Source organism: Ochotona princeps, chromosome 31 (genome assembly GCF_030435755.1).
Source record: "Ochotona princeps isolate mOchPri1 chromosome 31, mOchPri1.hap1, whole genome shotgun sequence".
NCBI classification, from domain to species: domain Eukaryota; kingdom Metazoa; phylum Chordata; class Mammalia; order Lagomorpha; family Ochotonidae; genus Ochotona; species Ochotona princeps.
The window spans coordinates 995,345-1,017,442 of NC_080862.1; the positions used below are offsets into that span (position 1 = coordinate 995,345).

Here is a 22,098-nt window from a genome sequence, read left to right on the forward strand (position 1 = left end):
GCCTCGCTCGCCGCCCCCAGCCCAGCTACCCTGGGATGGGGCGGGAGAAAAAGTAAAGGGGGAAAAAAATCTGCCTTCCCTCCAGCAGTCAAGAGTCGCCTCTGCCAGGGGACCAAGTGTGGACTTTGATCTCGGGCTACAATGTGCTTTTTAAAAAAAACAATGCAGAGAGACAGAGGGGAAATGAGAGCTGTGGCGCCCAGCGCGGGGGCTTCGGGAGCCACCGAGCCCCTCTCGCGTGAGGCTGGGTCTCCACGGGGCCGTGCGTTCCCGGGGAGGCTGGGGCTGTCCACCCCCCTGGCGGCCGCGCGGGTCGGGAAGGGGGTCGGACGCCGGGTGGGGGGCGCCTCACAACGGGTTGGCCAGCGCCTTTTTCGACCGCTTGATCATGCTGGGGTGGAACTCGGTGTGGCGCCGGGCGTGCTTGGTGAGGTGGTCGCTGCGCATGAAGCGCTTCTCGCACAGCGGGCAGCGGAACTGCTTCTCGCCGGTGTGGGTCCGGTAGTGGCGGGTCAGCTCGTCGGAGCGGGAGAACTTTTTAAGGCAGTCTGGCCACGTGCAGGGGAAGGGCCGCTCGCCTAGGACAGAAGGGACACTGGAGGTTAGAGAGCTCCTGCGAGGAAAACCGAGGGCCAGTCAGGAAGGTGCCAGGGGTCACTGCTCACCATCCTGCAGGGGGTGCCCTCCCCACTCTCCACCCCCAGCTCCCCACGTCCTTGTACGCTAAAGTCCTCACCGCGGCACCCCCAGAAGGGACTCCATTTGCAGACCGGGACTTTAGGGAGGCCATTAACAACCCATGAGGTTCACCCACTGCTGCGGTGGCTGTGCGCCTAGAACAAACATGTTTCCAGGAAGGCACAGCCGCAGGTGGCTGTCCACTCTCCCAGGAGAGAGGCCTCAGCCTGAAGCCATCCCTGCCTGGGCCTTCCTCGGACCTCCTGTGCCTAGGCCTCCCACCCAGTCACGGAGCTGTAGCCAACTGGGCCACGTGGCTAGGGATGGCCTGCGTTTGCCGTTCTGCATTGAAGGGATCCCTCAGAAAGCACGAACCCCACTTTCCTCTCCTGACTGGCTGGCTGGCTGCGGGCATCCTCTGTGAGCTGCCCGGGTTCTGCCATCAGGGGATGGAAGATAACAGGCAGGGGGCAGCCGGCCACCGCCCACCCGCAGCACACCACCCCTGCAGCCTGGTTGGCCCTGGAGAGGCTCTGTCACATTGACTGCTTGTAAATCCTACCGCCTTAGCACTAACGTCTGCTCCCACTGAGGAAGGGCAGCTTGTAGGTTCTCCCCCTGTAGCTTCCAGACCAAGCAGCCACAGCTTCTTCTATAGTCCTCCTGGGAGAAGCACCAATGCTGTGGTAACACATCAGGCACGCAGCTAAGGGCTTCCTGTGCATTCGCTCTAAACTCTCACAAGACACCCCAGGACCCAGTGCCATTTTACAGAGGACAACACGGAGCTCGGCAGGATTAAACTGCTCACTCGAGACCATGGAGCTAGACACCAGAGCCCTACACTGACCTTTTTGGAACTCCAGGCCTGCACCCTGGACCCTCCCCGCCCCGCCTCCTGGAATTTGACAGTGTCACCTCCCTTCCCTGGGAGTCTTACTCCCTGTCTCCACGGCAGCCAAGTGCTGCTCCCAGACACAGCCAGCGCAGCTTCCAGAGCAGCACCTCCACCACTCTTGGGGTGATGGGGCAGGGCCGGTGTCCATGATGTGCAGAGAACATCTGTGTGTACATGGGCAGAAAGGTGGCAGGGCCGTGGGAGATGAGCACTCCTCCTCGCCTGCCTGCTGTTCACGCCTTCAGCACAGCCAGCAGCAGCTGCCTTGCAGACACATGACCCACAGACTCCTGGTGCCCACAGAATTCTCCAGACACTCCTTCTGTAGGTGTGTCCCGCTGCCTTCCCGGAACTCAGAGAGAAGCTGCAGAGGCTGGGAGCTGTCCAGCACACGGCCTGAGTCAGCCCCAATGCACGCTTTTGGCCCTCTGGCTTCACCTGTGCTGGGGAGCTGTGGCAGCATGGCAGAAGCCAGCCAAACCAACCAACCCAGGGGCCTTTGTGCAAATCTCTACGGGACTAGTAAGTCTGCGCGCTTCAGCAGAGGACGTTCCAAAGCTCTGCACAGACCCAGCTTGGGAAAGCTTGGTTGCATTAGGAATCCCTGAGCTCGGGGCTGGAAAGCTCCAGCAGCAATGGATGACGGTGAACCAGAAGAAGCTGGGATCCCCTCCCTGCAGGGGCGTGGCGAGAGCTGCTGGTAATGATGCATGAAGATTTCCCTGCTGTGTGTGGAGGGGGTGCCAAAAGGAAACACAGCTGTCCCTAAAAGTCTCAGCAAAGCTGTGGTGTTGGGAATTCAACTTTTGTAACTTTCTGTCACCAAGGTACAAAGATATTCACAATGCAGGAAGATGGAACATCTTGAGGTCAGGACCCAGTCCTGTGGGACTTTCTTCCTGCTCCTGCTGCTAGGTGCAAACCTACAGCCAGCCGTCTCCTTGGTATCCTTGGGAGACCTGATTCTAGGACCCCCTACCCTTCACCACTCAGGTACCACCCAGTCCATGCTTGCTCAAGCCCCTTACGCAAAATGCCAAGGCGTTTGTGTACAACCCTGCACGCCCCTCGCACGTGCTTTACTGTATCTAGATGACTTACAATACAAGAAGACATATATCCAGCACAGATGGAATTGTTTCTTCAATTTTTGGTTGAATCTACGAGATGGACCCCTGTTACAGAAGGCCAAGACATAGGAACACCCCTTTTGCCCTCACACAGCACACAGACACCCCTCACCCTCACACAGCACACAGACACCCCCCACCCTCACACAGCACACAGACACCCCCCACCCTCACACAGCACACAGTGTGCACAAGGGCCAGGTCTAGGGCATGCTGGATTGGGCTGGGCCACAGCACCTGTTTGCATAGGACATGGGGCAGGAATGGAACTGACCAGGCAACTACAGTAATCACCTGTGTTTGTGTGTAGACTAATACTACTGACGGACTGAACTGGACCCTGTGCTGACTGGCATCCCAGGTGAGGTTTCTTGGGGGACTCCCTAACTGGACCACTGGACTCAAAGCTCCCTCCACAGGGAGAACCACAGGCTTTGTGGTCCGATCTTGGAAGGCATGTATCAGGACTGATGCCTATGCAGTGGACGGCGTGTCCAGGTACGTAGGTGGGACCTGATGGCCAGCTCATTGGGGCCTACAGAAGATGGAGAAGAGAACAGGTTGGATAACTCTCCTGAACAAGCTTTGGCAGCGAGCATCTGGGTGAGTGGACGCACTAGGGTAGATGATAAAGCACTGTACAATAGGCCGTGGAGGATTTTCTCAATCTTGGAGCAACAGCATCTTGGAACTCAAAGCCACTCAAGCAATACCCTGGGAACGTTCTTTTCCACATCCAGGTTTCTAAGATGACTTCAAGTGGACATCCCCCCACCTCCGGGCACTGATGTAGCTTGGCAGCTGGGAGCAGCCCCTCCCCGCCAGATACAGGAGAGAAGGAAAAGTGAAAGTATTTGTCACATCCACCTCCCCCCATACCTCGACCCTCCCCACCCTAATCCATGGTCCCAGGGGCAAGCATCCTTTTCAATTATGTAAACAACATTAAAAATAAGATGAAATAATAAAAATGTGGAAAAATATATAAAAAGAAAATTGGGCCTGGCACGGTGGCTTAATGGCTAAAGTCCTCGCCTACAATGCACCAGGATCCCATATGGGCGCCAGTTCTAATCCCGGCAGCTCCACTTCTCATCCAGCTCCCTGCTTGTGGCCTGGGAAAGCAGTGGAGGACGGCCCAAAGCCTTGGGACCCTGCACCATGTGAGAGACCTGGAAGAGGCTCCTGACTTGGATTGGCGCAGCTCCGGCTGTTGTGGTCAGTTGGGGACTGGACCAGCAGATGAAAGATCTTTGTCGCTCTCTGGAAATCAGCCTTTCCAATACAAATAAATAAATCTTAAATAAGTACATAAAGACACCTACTTGGAGGTGAGTTGCTACTACTAAAGGAGCCCTGCTACTCTTTTTATTTCCTCAGGATGATTCTGACAAACACAAGAAACATTCAGTGAGGGGAATCCAGATGAGGAGTTGGCCACCTTCCTCTGCCCTGGAGCCAACTGTGACCTGCCTAGGCTCACAGTGCAAGTTCATTGTGACAGGACAAAGTCATATGAACATAAAGATACCCTATCCTTATAGGCAGGCTTATGAGAAACAGCCACGCTCATTACCTATCATTTCGACTACTGGCTGGCTACAACAGCAACGTTGAACGGCCCACAAAGTTAGAAGCAGCTGTCACCTGGCCCTTGGCGGCCTTGCACTGACCACTCCTCCTAGCAGAGCATGCATTTCGGCCCGCTGTCTTCCAGGTCCTCAGGAGACAGGTGTGTCATCAGTCATGGGTTGTGGAGCCCACCGTCCACTCAAGAGGCTCAAAGATGCAGTACTGCAGGTGGCCGACATGCTGCAGACCTCCTGTCCAGAGTCGGAGTAAACCAGAGAGAGACGCCACGTGTTACACCCGAGCACGTGAGGCGTGGGGAGGTCCCAAGTGGACAGCAGCAGGCCGGACGGCCGGATGGGGGACGCAGAGGACCTGCCCCGGAAGCCTGGGCTCATGCTGGGCTCCCGCAGCTCAGCGCCACGGGTCCGAGGAGAATGGCCAGGCACGTGGCGCAGCAGCTCTCAGTCAGAGAGAGTACTAATGAGTTAGCATCTCACAGGGGAGGGAGGAGAGGGGGAGGCCTGTGGCGGCGGGTGCTTTATTTCTGGCCTTCGCAGGAAAGCACACCCAGAGGCTGTGACACAATAAACTCGGCTTTACTGGAGCAGAGCTGTGAACGGCACAGGGCCTCGCAGGTCTCATTATCCACACGCCGCATCCCGCCCCTGGCGGCAAGAGCTGAGCACCTCCTCTTAGCAGAAAATACCAGTTCACAGAAGCTGCCGCCCAGCCCACCACCTGGGTCAGGGTCTCAACTCTCCTGGGCCTGCAGGGTCGGGGGCGCCAGGGATGTGCTGCGGGGCTGGCTCACCGCGTGAGTCAGTGAAGTTGCGGTTTTTTAGGGAAGCCCTCAAATTCAAGATGTGGGGGTGCTCTCCATGGAAGAGAAAGGACAGGGTGCTTGGCAAGTGCCCCGCCCTCCTCAGGCTCCCCTTGGGTCCTGGCTCCCCAGGCATGCCCATTCTGCCAACTTCCTGCTCCTAAGCCCAGGGAAGGATCTAGAAAGGCCCGCTTTTAACAGAGGTAGGAGGGAAGAAAACCATGCCAGCTCAGTGGCACGAGCAGGAATGACAAGGAGTTTCACGTGCCTGGATGTCAACACTTGACGTGAGAACACGGCAGGTCTGGACAAAGGCACGTAAGGCCGTCACACCCCGGAAGGCCTTCTCTTGTTTTAACTTCACAAAGATACTGCTCAAGTTCATTTGGAAGAATAAACATGCCCAACTTGCCAAGAAAATTTTGTGAAAGAACCAATAATAAAGGGAGCTCTTGGAGTAGGTTATTAGAATGTATTATTAAAGTCGTAATAATTAAGAGGGAGAAAGTCCAGCACAGAAAATGATACGGCAGTGGAACAGGATGGAGTCTGCAAATCGACCTGAGGCTACAGGGACTTCTGTGTGGCAGATGAACTGTTTCACATCAGTAAGGCAAAAGACGCTTCATTCAATCAAACGGCAAAAACATCATGTAAAAAAAAATTGAAGTTGGAACACTACCTTACGTGTTTCACTTAAATGAATTCCAAATGGGTTATAAATGTAAATGTAAAAATAAAACCAGAAAGGTAAAAGAGCGTAGAGGCTTATATTTTTAGAATTCCCAAATGGAGATAGCCAACAGCTAGTAGAAGAGCAAGTCCGAGCACAAGCGGTGTTTGGCTCCTGCGCGGTGAGACGTGTGTTGTGCAGGTGAACACGCCAAGGGCCACGGGAAAAACTGCAGCATCTCACACCGCCACGCCAAAAGGACGGCCACACATCAACAGGAGTAAAGTCAGTGAGGATAAAAACAAGCTGTCTACAAAAGCAAGAAATGGTAATGGCTGGGAAATAAATAAATTAAGATACAACTAGTCTCGCAAGTCAGCAATGGCCAACTGAGACACGAGGGAAAAGGTGTGAAGCTGGCGTGACCGAGAACACCCGTCCACACCTGCTGTGGGCATGGCATGGCCTGACTGTTAACCCTTGTCCACACCCACCTTGGGCACGGATGGTGTGATCGTTAACACCCGTCCACACCTGCTGTGGGCATGGGATGGCCTGACTGTTAACCCTTGTCCACACCCACCTTGGGCACGGATGGTGTGATCGTTAACACCCGTCCACACCTGCTGTGGGCATGGGATGGCCTGACTGTTAACCCTTGTCCACACCCACCTTGGGCACGGATGGTGTGATCGTTAACACCCGTCCACACCTGCTGTGGGCATGGCATGGCCTGACTGTTAACCCTTGTCCACACCCACCTTGGGCACGGATGGTGTGATCGTTAACACCCGTCCACACCTGCTGTGGGCATGGGATGGCCTGACTGTTAACCCTTGTCCATACCCACCTTGGGCACGGATGGTGTGATCGTTAACACCCGTCCACACCTGCTGTGGGCATGGCATGGCCTGACTGTTAACCCTTGTCCACACCCACCTTGGGCACGGATGGTGTGATCGTTAACACCTGTCCACACCCGCCGTGGGTGCAGGCTGGTGTTGCCGTCAACACCTGTCCACACCCGCCGTGGGTGCAGGCTGGTGTAATTGTTAATACCCATCCACACTCGCTGTGGGCGAGGGCAGGTATGACCGTTAACACCCACCCACGCATCTCGTGGGTGCAGGCTCCATGACACAGGCCCTTTGCCACACAATGGGACTCCTAATTGATCCAGGGCTGTCTGGTAATATTCTGGGACTGATTTTTGGTAATAATCAATTTGGTAATAATTAGATGGGCCATGGGAACATGCAGTACCATCTATGAGCTAACACATTAGCCACACACCACTAGCCCAAGCAGCAGGTCATCTGAGTGAGCTTCTAGGGACAGATCCCGGAGCCCTAGCACCCTGTACACACCATGAGCAGTGGCTTTCTGTGGGGGAACAACTACTTGCAAATTTCTCCTACATATTTTTAAGCTTATTTTTACTGGAAAGGTAGATTTACATATAAAGAGAGGGAGAGACAGAAAACCTTCCACCTAGCTGGTTCATTCCCCAAATGGCTACGTGGCTGAGGCTGGACCCATCAAAGCCAGGAGCCAGAAGCCTCCTTCAGGTCCCCCACACAGCTGTAGATGTCTCTATAGACTCAGGCCATCCTCCACCGCTTTCCAGGCTAGTAGCGGGGAGCTAGGTTGGAGGTGGAACAGTGGGGACTTGAACCAGTGGTAATATGGGAAGCCAGTGTCACAGATGGAGGCTTAGCTTGCTATGCCACTGCACCAATCCCTCTCCTATATTTTTGGATCCTGTTTTATTTCATTTGTTTGGAAGGGAGATGGAAGGAGGGAGGGAGGAAGGAGAGAGAGAGAGAGACAGAGACAGAGACCAACTTCCCATTCACTGGTTCACTGCCCTAAATGACTGCAAAACTCAGAGCAGAGCCAGGTTGAAGCCAGGAGCCCCTAGTTTCTGCTGGGTCTCCCATGTGGGTGCAGGTTCCTGAGGCCTTGTCCGGGTCTCCCACGCGGGTGCAGGGTCCCAAGGCCTTGTCTGGGTCTCCCACATGGGTGCAGGGTCCCAAGGCTTTGAGCCATCCTCCACTGATTTTCCAGGCCACAAGCAGGGAGCTGGATGGGAAGTGGAGCAGCGGGGACACGAACTGGAGCCACCATGGAATGCTGGCACTGCGGGGTGGGGGAATTAGCTTATCGAGCCACTGTGCTGGCAACTCAGATCTTTTTTTAAAATAGTAGGCACACACTTCTTTTTAATGAACAAAAAAAGCAGTATTTTCACACTAGAACAAAGCATTTCTGAGTGTCAGACACATCTGAGCTTCCATTACTCCACAAGTGGGCTGATCAGGAAGAGATCCCAGGCCTTGCTCTGGGAGGCGTGGTGAAGATGCGACGCGTGCCATCTGTGTCCCTTGGTGTTGCAGAGCCTGCGTTTCATTCTTGCGCCACCTTCAATTTCAGCTTCCCACTAATGTGCCCGAGTGGGCAGCAAGGGGTGGCCCAAACACGTGCATCCCGGGCATGGACACAGGAGACCTGGGCGGCATTCCTGACTCATGGCTTCAGCTTGGCCCAGACCTAGCTACCGCCAGGCATTTGGAGACCGAAGCAGCAGATGGGAAAACTAAGCCATCACTCTGCCTTGTCAATAAAATGAAAAGAAATAACACCTTAATAAAACAAATCCTGGGCTAAGCACAGTAGCCTAGTAGCTAAGGTCCTCACCTTGCACACACCAGGATTCCATATAGGCCCTGGTTCTAATCTCAGCTACTCCACTTCCCATCCAGCTCTCTGCCTGTGGCCTGGGAAAGCAGTCAAGGATGGCCCAAAGCCTTGGGATCTTGCACCCGAGTGGGAGACCTGGAGGAAACTTTTGGCTCCTGACTTAGGATTGGTTCAGCTTCGGCCTCTGCGGCCACTTGGAGAGAGAAGCAGCGGATGGAAGATCTTTCTCTGTATCTCCTCTCTGTATATCTGATTTTCCAATAAAAATGAATAAATCTTAAACACACACAAACATATCCCACAGGATGAGGATGGGAATGACTGACTTCCTAGTGGGAAATCACTGGGACACTGCAGGTGTCCAAGACCAAAGGAGAACCCTTCTGCTTCCTTCCCCAGCTGACTGTTAGAAAGTAAGAACCCTTCTGAACACACTACATCTGTTCTCACTCTCGTCCCACCTGCTCTCCCGTTCCCCGTCTGTGAATGGGAAGTGACCTACAAGGACAGATGCTTCCTTGCAGCAGCGCCAGGGCTGCCGACAAGTGAGCGTGTTTCCCAGGAAGCAGGTCAAGAGGAATGGGGTTATGACGAACTGCAGCAGTCCAGGTTCAACGGAGCACTGTTCAGATTGAAGCCTGGGCCCCCGGCCATCGCCACCTGCCCGCCCTCCCCGCCTCAGTGGTTCCTCTGGACCCACTCGGTCCCACTCTCCGGACTCGGAAAAGTTCTGATCTACAAGACAGAAGGGTGTGGGGTCCTCACTTGGAATGGAGAGCTCCACACCTTTCTGCATCACCCCCTGCCCTGATGCTGAAGTCAAAAGCCCCCCGTGGGCCACAACCATCGTTTTGCATGAAGCTGTTCTGAATGGCGAAGGATGCCTGGCAGGAGTGGAGGGAAACGCAGCAATCGGCAGACAGTCTGTAGCTTTTACTTCCGGTCCTTGTGTGTCGTGGAAGATGGTCTGTGCCACACTTCTGGTTCTGAAATTGAAAGTCAGTGGGTACCTGTAACCTCTGTATGTGGCACTTCCTCTCTTGGGCACACTGACTGTAGAGAGCGAGCCTTTTGGAATATCACTGGCATGACCTCCCTGGCTTAGCTGATCCATGAGAAAGCTCACAGGGCGCCTCTAACATCAATGGGGCCTTCGTTCATGGTCTCAAAACCAGCAACAATTCTGTGTGATGCTCATCTCTGGTCCCTATGACAGCCCCTCTGAACCCAAGGTAGGAAGCAACGTGCCATATCTCTCTGCCCCACATGGAGCTCTCCAGGCACTCCCATTTCGGCTAAGTTCTCAGGACTGGAGAGCTGAATGAAATGTCAACCATCCTCCAAAGACCCAGAGGTGAAACCTGACCTCCCCACAGCCACAGAGCTGCTCCTTCCAAAGCCAGGCCTAGGTTAGCTAGCTCTCAAAGCAGTGGCATTCCTGCCTTGCCCAGGTTATTTGTGGAAAAGACAGTGAATCAATAATTCACCAGGCACTCAAGCGGCAGATGGGAGGGACGTGCTCAACAAGAGCCTCTGCCATGAACGCCGCTGCACTGGAGTCTTTGCAGTGTGGTGAGTTTAGGACCACTGATTTCAGACCAGTCATGGTTTAGCCAGCTGGGTGAGCAGATGACCCGCACCAAGGCAGGCTGCACAGCAGCGTGTGAACCAGATGAAAACACTTCTCAAATCTGCCCTTCCGTTTGGCACAACACAGCAACATGTCCCAAGAGCCAAGGCCAGAGGAACAGTGGAGAGGCCTTCCCCAGTGAGCTGCTCACTGGCCCACTCCCAGGCCCCTTCCTTCCAGGGGCGTGCCTGCAGGAGGTCCAACCACAGTAAGACCAGTGTCAGGTTCCCAAGATGTAAACATGGAGGTCCTTACATCTGAAGTCTTGTGATTTTCCAGGGCTTCCCACCAAGCCTGAGGTCGGGGAGGTGGGGGGAGGTTAAAGCAGATCTACTTTCCCATGGTTCTGTTCACGATGGTTCCACTTCATGACGGTGCAGAGGCAATCGGAAAGCAGGAGAAACTGGCCTCAAGGTGATGGCAATGCCACCATAGCAAGGCTCTCCAGCTCCTCCCCTCTCCATCTCTGCCTTGGCAGTGGGAAACACACCTCCACCTGGGCCACCGCTCAAGCGTTCCGCATGCTCACCCCAGTTCCCCACCCCTAGAATGCAGGGGGGGCACACATTCCCCGGGCACGGTGCTCAGCACCCAAGATCTCAAGGCAGTGCAGGTGCAAGGCCCTGGGGGAGATGGAACCTGCTTTGGGCAGTATTTTCAAAATCTGGGAGGGGAGACGACTCAGACCTGGGGAAGCAGCCCGTGTTCTCTCCTTCATGCTGGGAACCCTTGCTTCAGACACACCTCCGGCACCACAGAGCAGGCAGAGCAGGCTGACTGGAAGCCATCCTTACGTTCATTCAAATGGCAATGCAGTAAAAGCTATGGGAGAATTACAGGGGCAGGGGGACCGAGTCCCTTGTATGTGCTTTTGTGACTTTTAGGTTCTGTTCTTTGCTTCTTACGATTGATTATGGCATAATTGCTGAGTAGCATACACTCGATCTAGCTTTCCGAATCTCAGTGGGAAATGCTGTGGAACCAGCTCAGTGCTGTCTGAACCAGGCCTTGGTCTGTTATCACATGAGAACGAAGTGCCGCTGTGCATGGGACGGGCACTTCCTCCAGGCGCTGGGATGGACGCTGTGGGACAAAGAGCAGGTGAATGGTTGGTTCTGCTGTGCATGTAAACACGGCATGAAAAGATAAACTGTTGCCAAAAATGTGGAACCCCATGCATGGCTCTTGCCATAGTATGCGTTTCCGACATGCTTTCTGAAGCCCTTTCGTGCTGGGTCTGTGGAGGCTTTGGCTACCAGCTTCTAGAACATGCGCTCCAACAATGCAGTGAGGATGAGACACAACTCCGCTTCTTGCAAAGACCCCTTTTCTGTTCACTTATCTTTTGTGTCCAACTCCAGGGACAGTTCAGAGCTCTTCCCTTCAAACAGAAGAAAAACATGGAGGAAAAAATGGTGTCCTGCTGTTTTTTCTCTCATTTGGTTGCCCTCTGCTGTTTGGAAGGTCATGGTCCATGGTAGCAATTCTAATGGGACTTTTGAATATGTTGGTTTTCTTTACCTGGTGACTGCTGAAGAGCACACCCTGCACTTCCTTTGGGCAGGGACCCTGTCCTGGCTCTCATCCCATGGAAATGTGGGCTCAGAGGCAGCCCCACACCTCCAGACTCAGACCAAAGCCTGCCACAGTGACGTATTTCAGGGGTGGGCAATCAGTTTGAGCTCAGTCATGTAGCTTCAAGCCCGGAACTTGTGCAAAAACTCTCTCTGTGGGACTCCACTGAATGGCAGGATGTGAGTTTACACTACTACCACTCAGAGTCCAGCCACGAGAGAACTCCGAGCAAGAGACGGCAAGGCCATGCCGCAGAGAGACTCTGAGCAATGCCCTCAGAGGTGACCGAAACGCCAGCTACCCCTGGGCTGGGCTGTAACGTGAACCAACAGAGTTCTCTTTGTTCAAGCCAGTCCAAGGTTGGATGCTGTTGCTTGCAACCCAGAGTCTGAGGAAGGCTACTATGAATCCCCTACTGGGTTCTTGTTCATTCAGAACAAAGTGGTTCCTGGGTGACTCTGCACAGGAGTCCAGGAGTTTTGACGATTTTCCTAAAAAGCTTTTGTGAAAACCATCCACAGGCCAGAGACACGATAGAAGAGTAGACAAAGATGGGGGCCTGAGGCGGCCGCTGAGTCACAACTGGTTAAACCTCACTTGGGATTCTCACATCTGATCTCACCTCCCACAGTGGACATCCCAGCTACTCTGCCTGCAATCCAGTTTCCTGTATGTGCCTAGAGAGGCAGCAGAGGACGGCCCACTCACTGGGGTGTCTGCCACCCACCTGGCCGTGAGGGCTTTTGCTTTCAACCTTGCCCAGCACTCAGTGCTGTGGGCCTCTGTGAATCAGCACACAGAAGATATTCTGTCACTTTGAGTCTGAAGTAAATCAAAAAATTTAAAAAAATTGTAGCTTGAGAGCCAAATCCAAGACTCTTGGTAAAAACTCAAGGGTCCAGGTCAACAACCATTTGCACAGGACCCCAAGCTCTAGAAACACCCCAGCCAAGCTCTGGGACTGAGTGGACTCAGCTTTTCCTACTACAGGCGGGCCGCAGTACTTGTCTGAGTCACAGGATGCTGAGAGTACAGAGGGGACTGACGGTGGGTGTCAGCATGGTGGCTGGGCCCGGGACCCCTGCCTGCCCTAACAGAGTGCCACCTGCACTTCTGATCCAACAGGTCTGGGGGGCAGCAGCCGACAGTGCCTGTCTCTGCCTGTCCCTCAGTGGCACCATGAATAGGAACCCACTATCCTGGGGCCAGGAGCTGCTGATGCTGTCACAAAATCCAGTGTTCACAACCAGCATTGAGCACATCTTTTTGCAAAGTAACAGTCCTCAGTGAGTATTATTTAAAAGATATCCTGCTGGATTAATCTGGAATTCTAAACAAACGTCTCTAGTGCCTGTAGATGACATAGTTACACTGTGTTCATCATCATAACAGTTACAGGGATGCAATGCTAACATTCCTGATCTGAGTTAAGCCTGTTAGCAACTTTGTGTATGCACCATTTTACAGACGAGAAAACTAAGGTTAGAGGGACTCAACACTTCATGAGCGTGGCAGTGTTTGGTTTCAAACCCACATCCAAGGGACCCGAAAGAAAGCCCCTGTTCTTATCACTCCACCCATGTCCTTTCCATGGCAGGGAGTGGGGGTAAAACTTTCTGGGCTCTCACATCCAAGCTCCTTAGAGTAGCCTAGTCTGCTCGTGGCTGGGTCCATAGCAGTGCTCGTGGGTTGGGCGTTACTCCTTTCTGGTTGCCTGTGTGGGCCACGGCTCCTGGGAAGGGAGGGACAGTGGCACTGTCCTCAGCTCTGGCCCTTGGAGCCAATGTCTGTCAGGTTCCTTCCAGTGCTAAGAATGATCCTCACGTTTTGAGAGGGTTTTGCCCATCACCTATACCTCCGGCTCCCATGTGAGCTGCATTGAGGTTTTCCAGGACAGCACTCACTTCCACAACCATAGTCTCGGCTTAGGAAAATAATAAATAATAGCCCTGCCCTGAGCACACATGCCCGCTGCCTGCATTTCCAATCCTAGTCATCAATTTTGCATGGCTGAAGCTCTCCTCTTTAATCTACTTAAATCATGCCCTCACTCCCGAAAGGCTCAGCCCGGTGAGGGGTGGGAGCGGATGACGGCGCCCTCTTGGTCAAATCTGTGATCATTCTCACTTCCATTTAAGAACGACACCACCAACTCCGAACCCTTGGCGCCGAGGGTAGATGGGGAGCTAACCGGCTCTTAGACTGCCACTTCCCAACTCAGGATTCCAAAATCGGAGTTATCTCCTGCCCAACCGGGGTGGGGAGGGCAGCGTGCGGGCACAGTACCGGAAACACAGGCCCCGGGCACTGATGGGAACAGATGGTGGGAGGTCCCACACACATCTTTCCCACTGCCCTTTTCTGCATGATCATGTTAGTCCTATTCTTCGCTGAGGGGACTGGTGGAGGCCAGGATAAGACGAACGTTTCCTCTCAGCATAATGCACCAAAAGGTATTAAAGTTTCAGGAGGACTCTGGGAAGGGAAGACAGGGGAGCCTCCTGGCAGCTTGGCCTAGGGCAGTTCAACAGAGCTGGATTCCTCGTAGCCAAAGGGCAGACGGCCTTCACTGCCACCATCTGCCCCTTTCTGGACAAGGTCAAGACACAGCAGAGCAGGGTCATACTTAGAAACCCTCCGGAAGGGATGGGAGAATTTAAAATGGAGCAAGAACCAAGCACCGTGCGCCCAAAAGCTGGAAAACAGGTGTTGGCCATTCCTGCTCAAAACCGTTCCAAGTGTCTGTTGCAGCTCAGGGGAGACAGGCGGTGCCCAGGGCCACCGCCCCCAGCTTGTCTAAAAGGAACATCTTCCAGAAAGGCAGGGTGGGGCACCTGCATCCCTACAGACAGCACACTGATGGCATGACCTCTCAAGGTTATGCCCAACCTCCAAGTCCCGCTGAGTTAGGCCAGGGCCTGTGACTAACTTCCAAGCAAAAACCGGGGGAGGAGAGGGCAGAGGGGCTCAGGGACCCCCAAGAGGACCTGAAGTCAGCCTGCTGCACCCTCTGGAGGGCTTTTCTCCTCCTCCCTCAGCCCCTCCCTTTGGCTTGTGTTGCATGGAAACAGAAAGTGCCTTTGTGCCAATTACCAGGCACTCCTTTACGCTCTGCAAGTGGGCGCCCGCGTGTTGGCAGAAACCTTAGGGAAAGGTGGGGGGCGGAGGTGGGAGGACCCTGGCGGGGAAGGAAGGGCAACACTTGCTCCACACCTGAGAACAGCCGGGGGGCGTGGAGGGGATAGAAGACACGGGAAGATCTGGAAGTCCAGGCTAGCGCAGCGGACCCAGGGCGTCTTCCTTTCCTCCATCGAGCATGCTAAGGAGCCAGGCACTGGGCTGCAGCTGGGGGCTGCAGGTGGGGGCTGCAGGTGGCCATGGCGTTGCATCCCGGAAGGCTGGCACCCACTCTCCAGGGCCACAGTGGCCGCTTTCCCACTGTCCTCACATGCTGGTCCCTGGGAAGTGCCGGCTGGGAAGTTCCCACAGACGTGGGACCTGCGTCACAGCTGAGAGACCGGGATGGAAATCCAATCCCTCTGCACCCTGTGCCTGGGGGCTCCAAACCTGAACCGCACCGCCCTCCCTGTGCCACCTCCTCTCCCGGGGGGGGGGTCTCTGGACTGCAGGTGGTTCTCTCAGCCCCCACCTGAGGTTTCAGAGGAAAACAAGGACACTGTGAACTCTACCATCTGACTTGCCTTTGCTATGGTGCAGCCTGGGCTCCAGAGAGGCAGCCCCACCGGCCCCCTGGAGAGTGGGGCGGGGATCTTGAGGAGGGACCTGCGGGAAGGAAATCCTAGCAGCTCCTGGCCCCGCCCACCTCCGGGAGGTCCCACCCCAGGGGAAGACCTCAGCTAGGGGTCACTAGCTACATTCCTGAGGGCTGTAGCTTCCTAACCAGGAACCAAATGCAAGCCCTCCAGGCAATGTGTGCTTTGGGACTCTATGGGTTGCAACTAGAGCCTTCTGCAAGCAGCCCCCCTGGGGCTGGAAGAGCAAAGGGGTTCCCCTCATCCCAACACACATACCTGCTATGTGTGTGTGTGTCCAAAATTCTCCAGTGCGTGATGAAGTCTGGGCTATCACGATGGCCTGGGGCTTTCTACGGGATACCACTGTCACAGGTCACAGTGCAGCCGTGACCTTAAAGTGGCTGCAGAGGTGGCTGTTAGGGACAGACTGGACAAAACAAAGCGCAACAACAAAAAAGGGCCTCTCCTTAAGGGAGCAGCTAACGGAGAAGGTGAAGGCAGAGAGAATGCTGTGCGAGCCAAGCTCAGGCTCAGGCGTGGGAGGCTTGGATGAAATACCTTTCTACGTCACTGTGGGAACTCTTTGGAAAGAAGAGTGGGGAACAGGGCAGAGAACCTTTAAGATCATCTAGGTGGGCCCGGCCTGATAGCCTAAGGGATCCCATATGGGTGCCTATTTGTGTCCCAGTTGCCCTAGCTCCTATCCAGCTCCCTGCTTGTAGCCTGGTAAAGCAGTGGAGGATGGCCCAAAGCCTTGGGACCCTGCACCCGCATGGGAGACCCAGAAGAAGCTCCAGGCTCCTGGCATTGGCCACTTGGGGGAGGGAACCAGCAGATGAAAGATCTTTCTATCTTTCCTTCTCTCTGTAAGTCTCCATTTCCAATGAAAATACACTTTTTTAAAAAGAAATTACCAAGGCACTCTGGTGCTTTCACAAAGAGAACAGGTTGTAAGGCTTGGGCAGGGGCCGCAGGGCTGGAGCTGCTAAGGCCCCTCCGGCTAGGGCTGGGCCTGCCCCACAGCAAGGCCTGGCCACGCCCTTGAAGCCCGGCCTCCCCAGTGCTGTGGGACAGCACCCTCCTAAACAGATGGTTGAGGCCCTACTCTGTGCAGGATGAGGAGCACCAGAGGCAGACGCAAGGCGAGCCGCCACCTGTGAAAGCCAGAGTGAGCCAGTGAGGCTCCTTTAGGGAGGCTAGGAAATCCCTTTGCAACCTTGTACATCAACTTCTACCCTGGAGGTTCGCTCAGGTTCCTTGCAGGCCTGTCTCAGCAAACCACCCAACAGAAGCAGCCACAGGGGACTTCCGTGGTCATCCCCTCTCCCTGTCTTACACGAGCTTGCTTTTGCTCTCTTGAAGGACTGTTGGCTTTTTAAAATCTTGCAACTGGAGTGTGATGCCTGGGACGTGGGGCTTTCTGATTTTTCTGCATACCACTACTGGGTGAGCAGTTGACTTAAAACCCACCAGTGGACAGAAAAATAAAGTATCCTTTGGCATGAAAATAAACGGAGGCCTAAGGTTTGGGGGCATCAAGGAACAGTGACTTCTTGTGAGGTGTGCACATACTCTGTGCAGGATTTCCACCACGCCTAGAGGCTTGGGACAAACCAGCCTGCTTCAAACACCCGCCTTGCTCTGTTTTTATGCAAAGTCGTCATGTTGGTTGGGAACAAGCATCCAGAAAAGAACAGGAAAAGCTTGTGCTTGCCTCTTTGTAAAAGTTCTTCAGCTGATGGGCCCGGCGACGTGGCCTAGCGGCTAAAGTCCTCACCTTGAATGCACCGGGATCCCATATGGGTGCCGGTTCTAATCCCGGCAGCCCCACTTCCCATCCAGCTCCCTGCTTGTGGCCTGGGAAAGCAGTCGAGGACGGCCCAATGCATTGGGACACTGCACCCGTGTGGGAGACCTGGAAGAGATTCCAGGTTCCCGGCTTCGGACCGGCGCGCATCGGCCCATTGCGGCTCACTTGGGGAGTGAATCATCAGACGGAAGATCTTCCTCTCTGTCTCTCCTCCTCTCTGTATATCTGGCTGTAATAAAATGAATAAATCTTTAAAAAAAAAAAAGTTCTTCAGCTGAACTGCGGATGGATTTAGCACCTGCTCGCCTATTTTGGAGGGCTGAGAAGACCTGGCCTGGAGGCTGAAGGAGGAGGAACTGAACACAGGAGTGGGAAATGCCAGCTGGCCTGGACTCTCGGGGCACCCTGCATTTTACACATGGGCCTTTCCCCAGGGCCCAGCGGGGGATCCCATGGCGTGCTTTCTGCGTGCCATCTTTGCACAAGAACCTCTGGATTTTGGAGGATGTCTGTTTCCTTTTGGGGCTTGGGCACTTAGCTGTCACACCAGTGATCACAGCAAGGGGTCCTCTCCCACCCAGAGTGGCCAGTTCCTGCCAACCCTGAACTCTAGGCAGGAATCCCTAGGCCCAGTACAGCCAATCATTCCATTTGTCCAGGGAAGCCAGGAGTCTGGATTCAGGCTGAACTCTGATTTTTTCAGATGTTGGTAACAAATGATTACCAACCCCACACAGCACGTTAGAAGCAGGCACACACCCTCTGTGGACTCGGCACTCTATCAGCTTGCTCAGAGCTCCACAGCTGGGAAATCAGAGAACACTTGGGAACACAGCACGCTAGACTCAACTGTAGGAGACTAGAGAAGTCACAGTACTGAATTAGATAGGAATGCGTTTATATCACTGGTTTTGCTGCTGGTCAGAGGCCCGTGTGAGGGGCTCTCTCGGGAAGCGCACGGCAGTGGAGCCTTGAAGAAGGCCAAGAGCCGGCACTGGGCGAGGGAGCGTGGTCGGGCTCCCAGGGTCCCCCAGAAGCACAGCTCCCAGGTGCTGCGCCTGGCCTCCTGGTGCATTTAACACCAGCAGGAAAAAGGAAACCCTGCCCAAACAGGAATCCAACTAGAAGCATCTCTCTGCAGCTTGGAAATGCTTGAGAACGCCTCTCTGTCTCTTCATTTGCCAAGTCCTTAACACACACCCCCTCCAGCAGGAATCTGCCAACAATCCTTGCAGAGGCTGAGGGGTCTGTTCAACCCGCTTGGGAGTTCCACAGCCCTACCCACCCCAAACCAGAGACACCTGGCACCATCCCACCACTAGCTCCAGAAAGCCTGGCTGCAGCCTTCCCCACCCCCAGGGTGAGGGAGCACTCTGCCTGCCTCCCCCCCCAGGGGGAGGGAGCACTCTGCCTGCCTCCCCCCCAGGGGGAGGGAGCACTCTGCCTGCCTCCCCCCCCAGGGGGAGGGAGCACTCTGCCTGCCTCCCCCCCCAGGGTGAGGGAGCACTCTGCCTGCCTCCCCCCCCAGGGTGAGGGAGCACTCTGCCTGCCTCCCCCCCAGGGTGAGGGAGCACTCTGCCTGCCTCCCCCCCCAGGGGGAGGGAGCACCCCACTGCCTCCCCCCCAGGGGGAGGGAGCACTCTGCCTGCCTCCCCCCCAGGAGGAGGGAGCACTCCGTCTGCCTCCCCCCCAGGGGGAGGGAGCACTCTGCCTGCTTTCTTACCCCGAGCTAGCTCTGCCTTCTGGAGAATTTCTCAGCACGCATGCACGCACACAGACACAGCCATTTCTAGAGAAGTCTGGGAGCAGCACTCAGGCCAGTGGCCTGGCCCGCTGGAGAGCTTGTGTTGGAGCTGGAAGGAGCTAACAGAGGCACTGCAGGCCTGCCAGCTGCACGACTGGGCAGCTCCCTGAAGGAGAAAATGCCTTTGCTCAAGGTGTCAGCGGGTGTCAGTGTGAGCCACTCCACTCCGGAGCAGGGCTGACACACAGGCCTGCCCAGCAGCTGTCGGACCAGCCTCAGCGGATACACCCCCTTGCTTCAGCCCCAGACGCCCGCAGGTCACAGCCCTCTCCCCTGCAGGGCCTGACTTTCGAAGGTGCTGCTTTCAGGCAGCATAGAGGGTGCCGCCCAACGGAGCCTGACCTTGCCCTGATCCTGGACAAAATAGAGTGCTCAGCAACCATCTCCCCTACGACCGACCGCTTTCCAAAGGAAACACGAGCTCAGACACAGCTACGTGGCGTTTCCTGGGCAGAAGCAAAGCATCATTCTGAAACCAGAAAGCCCAGGGCCGCCTCTGGAAAGCAGCAAAAACCTGCCACAGCAAAGCAAGTGAGCCCAACCACCACGTCCTGCTCCACGCGGCGGCCCGCCAAGGGGAAAGGGGCGCTGGCCCTGAGAGGGGCACGCCCCTCGGAGCCTCCTCAAGACAGCCTGGGCCGCCCAGTGCTCTCCACCGTGGGCTGTGCCTCCTGAGCAGAACCGAGGCGCCCAGGAGGCGGGCTGTTCCAGGCTGCAGCTGGCTCTCCAGCCACATTCAGGCTCTCCCGAGAGCAACCCTTGCCCCAGTCCACCCTCAAGCCCTCTGGAACCAGAGGACCTCGACCCCAGACCCCCGGGAGGCCCACAGCTCCGCGCTGACCGCCGCCCTCTGTCAGAGGGAGGGTGGGCGGTGGGAAGCCACACTGGACTGCAGGGAAGGCCACCTAGTCCCGACGCTAACCCTCCAACGGTGACATGACCGCACTGCCCGGCTGCCTGAAGCCGGGTTATTTTAAACCTCTCAGGGGACTCCTGGCCAAATTTAAAACCACCTTGGCCAGCCCCGGGGCGTAGCAAGGCGTCCAGCTCCTTAGCCTTCCCTAAAAGGCTTCGGGTGCGGTGGGCTGGTTCCGCCCTCCCCTCCGACTGCAGGTTTCGGCCACTTCGCCTGCCCCCCCCCATCCCCACCAGGCGATTAGAGATGCGCCATCTGACTTCCCGGGTGGGGAGGCCCCGCCGCGGTGGGGTGCGGAGTCCCCGGGGGCGGGGCGCGCCGCGGGAGGGGGCGGGCACCGCTGCCCGCCACGTCGGGGTCCCGGTGGCTTTCTGGAGGCTGGGGACCACCAAGATGGAGAGCGTGAGTTTGCCGCCTCCGCACGGCTGGCTACCTCGCTGCAAAGCGCTAAAGCAGCAGCTGATGCCAACATGTGGCCCCCTCCAGGCCAGGCGCGCCGGAAGGTCGCAGGGGGGAGAGGGGAGGAAGAGGCCCGCTCACCTGTGTGCACTCGGTAATGGGCTTTGAGATGGGAGGACTTCCCGTAGACTTTCCCGCAGCCGCTGTAGGGACACTTGTGTCTCTTCTCGCAGGCGTGTTTTCCCTTCGCCGCCACTCCGGGGTGGAGGAGGGAGAGCGGGCTGGGCGCGCCGCCAGGCTCCTGTCTCTCCTCGGGGCTGTGGGAAGGACTCGACCCAGATTCGGTGGTCACGTCGCTGTCGGATCCCACGTCCTCGTCGGGGCTCTCCAGGCTGTCGCTGCACACCGAGGGGGTCTGGATGGGTCGGTACTTGTTCAGGTCCAGCAAGCTCTTGGCGATGGTGACGAGCGTGCAGTAGTCCTTCCAGGTGTCCCCCGGCTCGCCGTGTTCCTTGGTCACCATCTCGCGCTCGGGTCGCCGCAGCCTCTCGCTGTCCGGGGCGCCTCCCCCGTGCTCCGGCACGGCGGCGCGGTTCGAGATGGACACCAGACACTGGGCAGCCACGAAGTCCATGTAGCCGGCCGCTGACATGGTGCGGGCGGCGGCGGCGGCGCGGCCAAACTTGGCGCTGGCGGCTGCGGAGCTGGGCTCGCCCTGCCCCTGGCCTCGGACGACGAGCGCGGCGCGGCGGCCAAGGGGGCGGGGGCGCGGGGCGCTGCCGACTCGCACGAGCGCCGAGCCGACCTCAGCCCCTCATCTTTACGTAACCGGCAGCGCCTCCGCACGCAGCATCCACACGGCCCCGGGCTCCGGCGCGGGGCGCGATCACCCCCCGACGGGCGCGCCCGCCCCTCCGCGCCGGCTCCCTTGGAGAGCTGCCACACGTGGCGGGCGGCAAGTGGGTTCGCCTGCAAGCGCCCCCCGAGGCGCGCCGGGAGCGCAGGCTGCAGCGGGGGCGCACGCCCTCGGCCGCCCCCTCCGTGCAGCCCCAGCCGCGGCGCCGTCACCGGAGCGCGCGGGCGCGGGTGGCGTGGGCCGCCCCGGGCGCAGACCCTAAGGCGCGCGATCCCCCCAGGCCAGGGACGCCGTCCGAGCCCCGGCTCCTGCCGGGCCGCACCGTTCCGGCATTCTCTCGCTCGGTAACAATTTCGCAGAATCCCATCACGTCACAGTCCAAACCCCCTCCCATTGGCCAGCGGGGAGGCTGATCCAAGTCTGTTTACTTTCTCCCCCTGCCAGTCAGAAGGGCCTTTCGGAGGAGAGGTGCTTCCAGAGCCGAGGCGCGCGGCCAATCCGACTGTTCCGTTTCGGCGCCTCGTGCTGCCCCTACAGCCCCGATCGCCCACATTTAAAAGGGGAACATCCAGGGAGCGGCCGCCCCCGTCTCGGGCAGCGCCTCTCGGGGCGGTGGGCCGGCGGAGCCCGCTGGCTCACGGTGCGTCTGGCCGAGCCTGGGGACGCATCCTCTTTAGTCAGTCGCGCGCCTTGCCGGGACGTGAAAAAAGAGAGAGAGACAGATAGCGAGAAAACTTGGACTTGAGGGTTTCCAGCTTGCAAACAGTTAAGTGACTTCCTGCTAACGCTACAGTCCCAGCAACCCGCCTTCCAATGAAAAGTAAGTTGGTTGATGTCACTGGCCTGGACTCGGCCAATCAAGAGCGTTCCGAAGCCGGCGCG

At 56.5% G+C, this 22,098-nt stretch overlaps 1 protein-coding gene across 1 annotated transcript; it reads right to left on the reverse strand.

Moving 5' to 3' along the window:
• Positions 1 to 231: 231 nt before the first annotated feature.
• Positions 232 to 21,852, reverse strand: KLF9 (KLF transcription factor 9). The gene is made up of 2 exons (XM_004591744.2): positions 20,502 to 21,852; positions 232 to 578 (listed from the first exon to the last, which is right to left on the reverse strand). Exons 1-2 carry the CDS (start codon positions 21,010 to 21,012, stop codon positions 349 to 351), a joined length of 741 nt encoding a protein of 246 aa, XP_004591801.1. The 5' UTR covers positions 21,013 to 21,852; the 3' UTR covers positions 232 to 348.
• Between the last annotated feature and the right edge of the window lie 246 nt (positions 21,853 to 22,098).

Coding starts and splice junctions, on each gene's coding strand:
- KLF9 (XM_004591744.2), bottom strand. CDS start 21,012: ATGTCAGCGGCCGGCTACATGGACTTCGTGGCTGCCCAGTGTCTGGTG. Junction 579..20,501: donor CCATTACCGAGTGCACACAG/GTGAGCGGGCCT, acceptor CTTCTGTCCTAG/GCGAGCGGCCCTTCCCCTGC.